Source organism: Colobus angolensis, unplaced genomic scaffold (genome assembly GCF_000951035.1).
Source record: "Colobus angolensis palliatus isolate OR3802 unplaced genomic scaffold, Cang.pa_1.0 Scaffold190, whole genome shotgun sequence".
NCBI classification, from domain to species: domain Eukaryota; kingdom Metazoa; phylum Chordata; class Mammalia; order Primates; family Cercopithecidae; genus Colobus; species Colobus angolensis.
In genome coordinates, this window is record NW_012115044.1 from 3,497,211 (window position 1) to 3,509,128 (window position 11,918).

At 39.2% G+C, this 11,918-nt stretch overlaps 1 protein-coding gene across 3 annotated transcripts in view; it reads right to left on the bottom strand.

The window, feature by feature from the left end:
* The window catches only part of LSAMP (limbic system-associated membrane protein), a 673,240-nt gene extending 665,057 nt beyond the window's left edge, over window positions 1-8,183 (bottom strand). For 2 of the 3 annotated variants that reach the window (XM_011940607.1, XM_011940609.1), the window contains exon 1: window positions 7,502-8,183. In XM_011940607.1, coding sequence (XP_011795997.1) covers window positions 7,502-7,656 — 155 coding nt within the window. In that variant the 5' untranslated portion in view covers window positions 7,657-8,183. The remainder of the gene's footprint in view (window positions 1-7,501) is intronic. The other variant, XM_011940608.1, reaches the window with a different exon arrangement.
* Window positions 8,184-11,918: the final 3,735 nt, after the last annotated feature.

An 11,918-nucleotide genomic window follows, 5' to 3' on the forward strand; every position in this document is an offset into this window, starting at 1 on the left:
TGGAGACTATTATTCTAAATGAAGTAACTCAGGAATGTAAAACCAAACATCATATGTTCTCACTGATATGTGGGAGCTAAGCTATGAGGACACAAAGGCACAAGAATGATACAATAGACTTTGGGGACTTGGGGGAAGAGTGGAAGGGGGGCGAGGAATAAAAGACAACAAATATGGCACACTGTATGCTGCTCGGGTGATGGGTGCACTAGGATCTCACAAATCACCACTAAAGAACTTACTCATGTAACCAAATATCACCTGTATTCCAATAATTTATAGAAAAAAATAATTAAAACCAATAAGCTGGTAGCTTCAAGTGGAGGAAGGAAAACCCATGCAGTACAGACAGATGGTAGACATGTGAAAGATGGGACATTTCCTTGAAACAAATCCTCCTTGATCAACACTAACTGGATGATCCTCCACAGGTAAATGCAGATTTGATTTACAGGGAGAAGAGAGAGGGAAAATGGGAGAGGAAGGAGACAGGAGAAGGGAGGAGAGAAGGGAAGTGGGACGAGTTGGAGGGAGGAGGAGGGGAGAGAAGGGAAGGGGAGCGGAGAGAAGAAGAGAGGGAGAAAGAGGAGAGAAAGACATTTTTAAGCATACATTTATGTATAATAAAAATGGCATTTCATCAGATAAAATGAAAACCAAAAAGGTAATCTCAAGTGGTACTGTGAAATGAAAATTAAAATACATGAGTTCTAATTCTCAATTGATCACTCAAGTTTTTGGACAATGAACTAAATTTTTCTCTTCTCAATTGCATCACTTTAAAATGAGATGGTGGACTGCCTAATCTCCAAGGCCTTTCCTATTCTACATTTCTATGAGGTTTCCCTACAGTAATTAACTAAATCTGAAGTAAAGGGTTTATTATGTAAAGGTTAATCACATATTAACTGGAGGTTAAGTTTTAATTACAGGTAACTACAAAAAAAAAAAAAAAGTCTACTTGCCCTGCACTCCTGATAAGAAACTCAACTATATCATAAGATACTTGTGACTTTAAAGGAATTGAAACAAAATAATAAAAACATTGTAGTGCAACTGGCCTGTGTGTAGCATAGAAATAATAATAAAAGGCTTGTTTTCTTACATTTTTAAAATTTTCTAAAAGTTACATCCTGCTGTAAATATATGACTATGGTCTTAAGAGCTTATAGTTTATACCATTACATAGTTTATAAAATACTTCGATACTTATATCATTTGATCATAAAAATAGCTTGTGTAGTAGGCAAAAATAGTTGTCAGTTATCTTTATTTAATAGATTAGAGTCTTTCATGCTATTTAGAGGTTGGTCTTCTGACTACTTCTTGACCATTTTGAGCTTATTATATCTTTTATGAAAAATCTTTTATCTATGACACAGGCTTGTCTATAAGTTTTAACTAAAGAGAAATCAATATATAAAATTGAGATGAATTATACAAATACAATTACTTAGCAAATCACATATTCATGTATATAAGTGCACAGAATTTACCATGCTTGAATATGTTAGCACAGAAGCCATTTTCCTTGTCTAAATATTGTCTCTTTTCTCCCTTAGTGATAGCATTAGAAGCAACAAAAAAACAATTTAGAACAGTTCTGTATCTTGTCTAACCCAAATGAGACAGCACAGAATAATAAGCTTTATGTTATTTCTGTAGAAATTAGGTAAATCTGATTCATATTAAAGAAAGTCACCCCATTTTCCATGGCCTCATAATGATGAAATTGTGTAACAAACAAATGGGTTTATGGTGGTCTATTTCCTCTCTCCTGTTTGAATCTGTTCATCTTTAGCTACTGACATATTTCTCAAATGGTACAACGTGACTTCAGTTTTTTTACTGATATCTATTTAGTGCCACCCTGAAAATGATTTGTAAAAGAGATTCTTTATCCAGTGAGGCATTGGTTTTTACCTCTATGTACATAGCAGAATCATTAAAAAACAAAAGAACAACAACCTGTGCCCAGTCCCTTCCCCAAACAAACCACATCAGAAATTTCTGAGAGGAGAGGATATGTGGCATCAGTATTTTTTAAAAGTTCCGCAGCTGACAGTACTGTACTCCCATGGCTGTGAACTATCTAATGCAGTACTTCTCCAACATCAGTATGCTAGTGAATCGCTAGTCTTGTTAAAATGTGGACTTTGATTTAGTCCCTCCAGCACAGGTCCTGAGATTTTGTTTTTGTAACATGCAACTATGTGATACTTAAGATGCTCATCTGTGGGTCACACTTGTAGTATCCTGTAGTATCCGCATCAGCTGAGAACTTGTGAGAAATGCAAATTCTCAGACTTACCAGGGACCTACAGACTCAAAAACTCTAGCGATGGAGGTCAAGCAATCTGCTGTAGCAAGCCCTCCACATACTTTACATACACACTGAAATTTGAGACACACTGGCCTAAAAAACAGGCTGGAGTGCAGTGGCGCGATCTTGGCTCACTGCAGCCTCTGCCCCATGGGTTCAAGCGATTCTCCTTTCTCAGTCTCCCAAGCAGCTGGGACTACAGGTGCGCACCACCATGCCCACCTAATTTTTGTATTTTTAGTAGAGGTGGGTTTTCACCATGTTGGCCAGGATGGTCTCAATCTCTTGACCTTGTGATTCCCCGGCCTCAGCCTCCCTAAGTGTTGGGATTACAGGCGTAAGCCACTGCACCGAGCCGATAGTTTTAGCGTTTTGTAAATCAAACTGAAGCTCAAAGTATTCAAGAGACTTGCTTAAAGTTATAGCATGCAAGTATAGATCCAAATTCAGAGCCCAGATCTTCTGAGTCGTACAAACTAACAGGCAGGACATTGAGAGGAAAACAGGGCCAATGACTATAAGCTCTAAATTATGCCCCGGAGGAGGGATATCTCTGAGGCTCAGATGATGACAGGGAGAGGGACAAGGATATTCAGGCAACCTCCTATCAGGTGAGTCACAGCCCTTTGTATTTGGCACTCTCAGAGACCACAGTAAAATGCACCAATCCTTTTTGGCCTGAGTTTGCTGTTATGTGGAATCAGCTTTGAGAAACACAAACATTTAACCCTCACCAGTGACTTAGTGGATGAGTTAGTCACCTTTGGTTCTTTCCACAATTCTACAGATATGTCATTCTAAGTCAAACCACATAAAATAAAAATCTCCTGTGTATTGCATGTGTGTATAGACGCACTTATATGTCTCATACTTACAGAAAAACAAATGGCCACAAATTGCCATTTTCTTACGAGATTTGCCCACTGTGTTTCTCAGGCCATAAATGACAACAAATGATAAAGTTCGCAGGTACATAAATATTCTTTAACAAAATGTATATAATATGCCATATTCCTAGATGATATATAGTATGCTATACTCCATTATTTACTGAGTATATTTGATAAAGGATTTATTGGCAATGCATGCTCCTTAAAGTATCAGGGCTAACCATCAAATTTTGATTACATTTAGTGATTTAACTACAGAAAAAGAAAACTTCATGATGGTCACAAACTTACCCAGTAGGCCCATGCCCACAGTTTGTTTCAAACAGTGAATTGTAAGTCATAGAAAATCACATATCGTGTCAAGAATTTGACTGTTGACACTTTATTAGTGAATACTGGCATTCCAGATGACTTACAGAAGATAAACAGAAATTTGAACAAGATCTTCACATTTTACTATCAAATAATCACACCTTCTTTTGTTGTTTCTTCTTTTCCCCCTTGGTGTAGAAACAAACAGGGAATTAAAGACCCCAAATTTGAAAAAACTTAACATTAGCTATTCTACATTTACATACTTAGTTTCCTTGGGAATCTTTAATAATTGCTAGGTATGCTGACATTTAACTGGGAACAATGTTATTATCATTAAAAGTATTATAATATCCTGTAAACATCAAATAGGGTCAGAATTACGAGGTAAATAAAATTTTATTACCTTGAATTTAGAATATTTAAAATCACAAGTGTGAAGTCCCTGTATTTTATCACATGTCCACTTGTTTCATATCCAGATACACATGTGTATGTATGTCTTACAAAGTTGCCTTATGAACAGATATGTGATAATATAATGTATTAGGAAACTAGCATGGTTCTTTGTGGTCAAATATTCTATTATTATCCTTTCAGAAATCTTCCACTCACATTGAAAATACGGTCAGTAGGACTACTAAAAATGAAATTTTAAAGGTTGGTTTGAAATACCCTCTATTTCCACTATTCTTTGACTTGTAAGAGAACTATTAATACATAGTCTCAACCTGCCAATTTTAAGCAGGAGGTGAATCTCTGTAGACATGAGGGTAGAGAGGGAAGAAACAGTGTTAGAAACTTATCCAGTAATTGAACTCTTACTCCTGTGGGAGCTGGTAATGAGGCAGGTAGGCTCTGTTTAGAAAAGCACCTGAGGCAGCTTCATGACTGAAGTCCTGAGGATAAGCATGTCTCACTCTTTCCTGTGCACAAAAATATAAATGCAGATTCTGGTTGTTCTATTTAGGGAGGACCTCCAAGGCTGCTGTGCTGCTGCCACTACTTTGTGAATCACACTTTGATTCTTTGTCCCTGGGATAGAAGAAGTTGGTATTGTGGTTATCTTTAGTTCTTTATATAATTTCTCATACAGATCTGTAATCTCCTCTAGAAAATAATGGAGTTAGGTATATATACAGGAGGCTATCTCTCTTTCCCTCCAGTTTTGTCACCATAATTATATCGTTTTTATTATTTTCAAAATGATAGAAATTGCAGGGCAAGACCTGAAGACTAGTGTGCACTCTCCTATCTGATGCATAATTACACTAAAGATCATAATTATATAAAAATGACCATCAATCTCCAAAAGAAACTCTTGTTTCACAGAAAACTTTAAGTCAGTGAAGGTAAGTGTTTTGGGGACAGACAGCTGAACTCCTGTCACTGGATCATCAGAATTACAAACCTCCCTTGTCTCCTGCTGCCATCTCAGATTATTCAGGGCCACAGACTCACTAAGAGAATTATGTTTTTTCTCCTAGCCATTTCACTTTCTCAGTGCCAGACATCTACTGTGGCTTCCAATGAATCGAGGTCTCCTTCCTTTCCTCCTCTGAAAGCTCAGGCACCCAGTAAAATGTCACAAATAAAGTGAAAACACGCCTTTCCCTGTCTGGCCTTATAAACAGAAAGCAAGAGCACCATTCTTCACCAGGAAACTGACCCACAAAGCTTACTGGATTTAAAGAGATTGAGAAGAAGGTCAGCTAAGAAAACAAAGGGAATTCTCTCCATAGTTAATTCGGATGAAGCTCCACCAACCCCAAAATAAACCCTTGTCCAAGGCAAGGAAATAAAAAAGAGGGCATGTAAGGTGAGGTCTGGAAAAGAAATGGTGTTTCACAGGCGACTTATTTGCATGCTCTGTTTGTCTATCGTTTCTTTCCCAGAGAATAAGTGGTTCTGTGTTTATTTTTTCTCTCATAGTCCCTATTTCCACACTGTAATGTCTGCTAAAGTGTAACATTTAAAACTCTGTTTCTATTGCACCATAGACATACAAAAGCACATATGTATCATCCATAGATATGTATACAGTGAAACTGCCTCTTTATGAAAGTATAAGAATATCTTTATTCTTCTGAATTAACATTTCTATACTTATCTAACTCTTGGACAACTATAGTTTAAGGTATAGGAGATGCTAACTTAGAAAGACCTTACAAAGCTCAAGGACACTGAAATAAAAAACTTATACATTCAAGTTATTCATTTTCCTCATATTCAATCTTGTAACCACTGAACAAAATATCTAGGAATAGCATACATTTATATAGAGTGCTTCACCATTAAAGGGTTAATGATGCTAGGGAGTATGAATGTTAGCAATCGAAATGGCATGCTTTTGTGTTTGCAAAAACATTTTCTGCACCATGTCCAAATCCCTTTGCAAACAGATAAATGACTCTATAAATCTTATTACTCCATGTGGATAAATCACACATGCAGGTTTATAAGGCTGAAGAGCTAGAAGGGAAAATCTGCTTTGGATAGTAGGATCTTTGGGATTCATAATCACCAATGCTCAGGAAATGAAGAAAGGAGTGCTTACACATTAGCATTTTCTCACTTTTTACAATCTGGAGAAACACATACCCACACAACACACACACACGCAATGCACGGCACACAACACACACTTTCCTCTCTAACAAGGCTAGAGCTCCCAAAGCAGGACACCGTGACAGCCAACCAAATTTATTTCTGAGAAAAAGAAAGAAAACTTTGCTGCTGTCGGCAGCTCTGCAAGAGAACTGCTCCCTGATGCCCCAGGGTTTATGCACTATCAGCTCCTTGCACACAGATTAGAGGTTTATTTTCTATCATATACTGTGTTTTTATTGCCACAACAAGCAATATTAGCTAGATAGACAGACTGACACTGGGTCATTTTATTTGGAGGAAATGAGATTTTAAAAGATCTCCAAGGAGAGTGATTCTTTCTTTCTTTTTGTTAGTATCTGCCAGAAATTCAAGGAAAGCTAGAAAAAAGAACAAGGGGTAGGTACAGTTGGTAGAGAGGAGGAAGAGAGAAGAGAAGCACAAAAAATAACCTTGGAGCATTTTAGAAATAAAAATATGACTAGGTCTCATTTAAGTCTCTCTAGCTCACAGTACCTGATAGGGGTCAAACTCCCAAGGACTTGGGACTCTTCCTTTCCAAATTTCAATCTCAAATTATTTTAGAGTTTGGCAGAGCTGCACAGAAAAAAGACTTTGAAGTCAATAATCAATTTGAAATATCCATTTTATGCCAGGTTAATTCTTTCCCAGCCTCTGTGTTTAACACTCCTACTCTAAATATCAGCAATTTGGCAAGTTCCTTTTCTTTCTGCTCTTCATATCTTGTGTTGATTTATATCCACATTCCAGAAAAGGCTCAGTAACCAACCAAAGTTCTAAGATTGATTTATTGCCCTCCATGTCAATTAGAAGATCCTTACAGAAAGTCTTCTATCAGAAACCCTTACACACAGCCTTGGCGCGCGCGCGCGCACACACACACACACACACACACACGGGAGGAGCAAGGAGAATGCAGTACTGTGTACCACTCTCTGAGAGCCATAATCCAACAACCTTTCTTTCAGAATTAAGGAATCCCAACAAAACTCTCAAGTGGAATGCAACAGCAATTACAATAGCAAGCATACTGCCCAGAAGCCTCTAATGTCATGGGTGAAGTTAGGCTTCCTTGGTAAGAGAAACAAGGTCCTAAGAACCGAACAACATTTAACCAACACCACTGCTGCTTAACAGGGACCAGAATTCCCTTGAATTTGGTTAGCTATAATGCCAACCAGTCAGTAAAACGGGGACACACACACATACACACACACACACCACACACACACACCACACACACACACACCCCACAAACCTGCACCATCAGGAGCCGGAGTTCAAGGAGATCAGGCACACACACACACACGTAGACGCGCGCAGCAGAAAAGTTGCCCGAAAGCCCTACCTGAGGATGGCTGTGTCCCCCTGCCTCACGGTGATGTTGTCCGTGCCTCGGTTAAAATCCACGCTGCGAACAGGCAGTCCTGTGGGAAGAAGGCAGAGCAATCTCAGTAGGACCAGCGGCAACTGTTTCCGATCCGGCTGAACTCTCCCGACCATGGTGGCCACGCCGAGGTGTGGGTCCGCGGGGTGCTCTGGAGGGGTGCGCGCTGCTCGCGAGGAGAGGCTTCACCAACACGGGGCTTTCATCCACAGCGAGCGCAGAGCGGGCTTTGCCAGTTTATGGTCCTTTCCACTTTGCCTCTCTCTTTCCCTCGCTCAGTCTCTTTTCCCTCTAAGACTTAACAAAGCCCTCATAAAACCCAAGCAGAAGGGTGAAAAGTAAAAGCAACACAATTTCAAAAGAGAGAGTGCAAATAGCAAGCCCCGTGAAAGAGCTGAAGCGGAAGCCAAAGGAAGGGGTTCTTGTTTGGTCTCTCAGTTGCTGGATGCTCCTCTGCCAGTGTCTGAGCTGAGCTCCTTCGCTCTGTAACCCACTTTCCCAGGCTGGCGGGCGGGCGGGCGGGCGAGGGAGCCGGCACCAAGCCTGCCAGTGAGTATACAGAAACAGCCACACAGCAGCAGCAGCAGCAGCAGAAGCAGAAGCAGCAGAAGCAGCAGCAACCCAGAGCCTCTCTCCCCCTCCTCCCTTTCCTGTTTCTCCCAGTCCCCGGCGCTCTCTCTGCTCAGCACCTCCCCCCCAACCCCCCACCCTGCTGGTTATCAACAGCCCCTCCACGTCATCCCCTCTGCCCTCCCCTCGACGTGGCCCCTCGCTTTGCACAACTGCCCCCTTCAGCAGCAGCGAGCCTCAGTGAAAGCCTGATGCGCCTTTGGGTTGTCAGGACGACAGCTCCATCTGAGGCCTGGCTGATTTCCTTAAGAAGGGGGAATGGAGTTTAGAGGTACTGTTCAGGAGAGAGGGGAGAAGGAGAGGGACTTAAGCTATAAAAGAACAGGAGAAAGAGTCCAGGAAAGGAGAGGGAAGGAGTGAGGAAAGAAGAAAAAGGAGGTGGGAAGGAGAGTTGCAAATGGGGGGAGTGGGACAGAGAAGGACGGGAAACCGTTGAGGTGGAGAGTGAGGGTGGGGAATGTCCTGAAAGATGGGGAAGGAAACTGAGGAGAAACGTGACAGTGGAGTCTAAGAATAAAAGCCAAAGTTGATTTCAAATGAAACATTCTTGGCAACTGGCTTTGCGTGTTCAAATCTTGTTCCTTCTTTCCTCTTTCCTGCACTTTCTCTTACAGGATTAAAATGGTTTATTTTCTCTCCTTCCTTCGTCCCCTCCCCCTCTTGGAACCCCCTTATGAAAGATGGATTTGGAGACAATGCTGGTATTGAGTGGTCTGGGGTGTGAATGCTTGGCTTGTTTTTTTCCAAGTGCCAGCCTCAGCAGCTGATCCCTGATCCCTAAATCAACTTCACTCTCCAGGAAACCCTCACTCAACCCTACACATGAGTAATGGGATTAAAGATTACTATTTAAAGGACACACTGAATTGCTACCCAAGTTCCTCCTGGCACTTACTTCTCAAAATGTCCATATGCAAGGAAAGAGATTTGTAAATCACAAAGCTTGTCATTTGCAAGGAGACACTAAGTAAGGTTGTGTGCGGTACTCCAGCTAATGGCAGACAGGTTACCATCATTTGTCACTCCTTCTATTCCATGAGCCAAGCAAGTGATGAGGACCATAAAGACCACTGATAGTCACTCAAGTGAGAGCCCCGCACTCTTGGACATCTCCCTCAGTACTGATGTTGAGGATAAAGAATGTGTTTGTACCAGCCAAGGACTTTATTTTTCTCTTTTTTTGATTATGTTTATTTAAATAATGAAAGTGTTCATATGGTACAAAAACCAAATGGTACAGGTGCTATAGAATGAACTGTTGTTTTTTTTCTTAATCCTATCTTTAGGCAACCCATTTCTCTTTTTTGGAGGCAACATATATTTTTAGTTTGTTATGTATCTTTCCACAAATATTCCATACATATGAAAATAAATATGCACATAGAGAGATATTATACCCATCCCTCTTACGTAAGCAAATGTTTAGCCTAGGACATTTGCCAAAAATAAAATAAAAAGAAAGAAACATGCTTAGGATTCCTTATCAAACCCTACCAGAGCACAAGCCTTAAGGAAACACTGTGCTGAAACTGGCTTGCCCTCAGAATACTCAAAGCACTTTTTCTGCTACATGTTATCAGTTTAAAAGATAGATAAACTCTTACAGATTACGTGAGGAAAAAAAGGAAGACCTCTTTTGCTTTTGAGAAAAAACTGAGGACTGGAATCTGAATTGTCACAAATTCATAATTGATGGAGTTCAATGAATTTTATGTGTACTGTGCATTCATTTTATATAAATCAAAGTGTCCTATGTCAGGGATTATAAGCAGTGCCCAGTTAATAAACCAATGATCGACCACTAAGTCATAACTCAGCTGTTTAAAACTTGGAATCTATTTTGCCACAGGAGAAATGGTTAGGCCAAGTGGATAGTTGACTACAAAACTCATAATCCTGTGAATCCCAGTATCAATGGAAAAATGAGCTTCAAGTGCCAAAAAACAAAAACAAAAACAAACAAACAAACAAAACTCCCACAAAGATCAAAGATACCAAGGAGTACGTAACTTTCTGCCACAATTGCAGAGAAGCACCCTCCCTTTCCCCACACCACCAACAGACTTGACCTTCTTTGTCAGGCTAATTCTAAGCACTTAGGAATGAAGAGTTAGCTTAGAAAAAGGCTTCTATTAACATATATCCTTTGGTTTGGTGCTTCCTCCATGTCAAATGGAAGAAAAGAGAGATAAAAAGGACTGGTAGCTATGAGAATTATCTGTTTCCACTGCTAGTGCTAGGTGAATAGTATGACCACCAGGAAGAGCAGAGATACTCTGAGGGGAAGGATTAGACATTTAAAGAGTATGAGTATTCTCCTGTGTCAGTCAACTAGATTTTGTACGAAGAAAGAAAAGGTTTTTTTCAGGACAAGGAGAAAGTACGGTGGGTGGTAGCGTATTATAAACAGAAGATGTTTATGCATGATTGTTAGCTAATACCTATACTGGTAACCTCATGTTACCAGAAGAACTTGCCTGGTGGTGCTTGGAGAAAACATATGCTTAACATACTGAAATACAAAGTAATTTATATCAAAGTAGTAGGAATGTGGAATTTGTAGCAAATCAATCAAATCTGGAATTTGTCTCTACATTCACTATGAGAAAAGAATATATTAAAGTAAATCTGGATTGTAATCAGAATTATAGAATTGCCTAACATACCTAATGAGAAAAAAATTACAAGCATATATGTGTATAAAAGTCATATAATGTAATTAAAGGTTTTTAAAAATATCTTTATTAAATAAAATCCATTTCTTGGCAACTTTTGTTAAACTAAATTGACTTACTATGACAACTGAAAGTAAGACACAGTTTTTTTAAAAATTCTCTAATTTAGGCTGTTTAGAAATTATTTCTAATCAATTAGACTGAATCTCTCTCAAGAATTTCAAAATTACGAAGTTTGTTTTATTTATTTAAAATTTATTATTTACATCCAGGGAGCACTTCAAGTACAGCTCTTTAACCCAGCCCTTGGCCCAGAGGGAGTACTCTGTACTTGATAACTATAAGACCGGAAGAGTGATTAAATGTTCATGCTTACTCAGAGGCTTACCTCACCATTTACAAAATAATAAAAGTGTTTGAGCGTGTACCATCTACTTCCATTTCAACACTATGCTTTCTCAGAGTTCTTCCTCTTTTCAATTCTTGATAGAACCCTTCTGGTTTTCTGTCCTCTATAATCTTTTGTTTTCTAATAAATCCAATAGTCAATATACATTGGATAATGTATCTCATCCTAATGGTCACTCCCCTAAATCTATCCTGATATTAACTTCTCTGCTTTCTTTCCTCGGAAGTGTAGAGAAGGAAACAAATAAACGTGTGGTTGAAATTTACACAAGCTATTTTTCTGTAAACCAATATATACATTCTTCCAAGTGGGTTGGCAAAAATGAACATACTTTCAGGTTATTTGTGAGGCAAGTATGGCTGTTAGCCATGTGAAACAGCCATCATCACCCAAGTAAGATGATCTTAACTACTACTTTTAAATAACATACTGCCTTTCTAAAAGAGGTTTTAGAAGATTCTGGCACTCTCCAGGGACAAATGTTGCAGGAAAAACAAAAACTGGCTAACGTCTGAGTTCCCTAAGAAGCATGAAAGGTTTATTCTTCTGTTTAGCTTTATGAGGTAATAGGCTCACATGAAATCCAGATGCAGCCTGGAATGTGCAACTAATTTAGCAACACTGCTTGCATTTTATGCTAAACATGTCTATAATATTAATATAC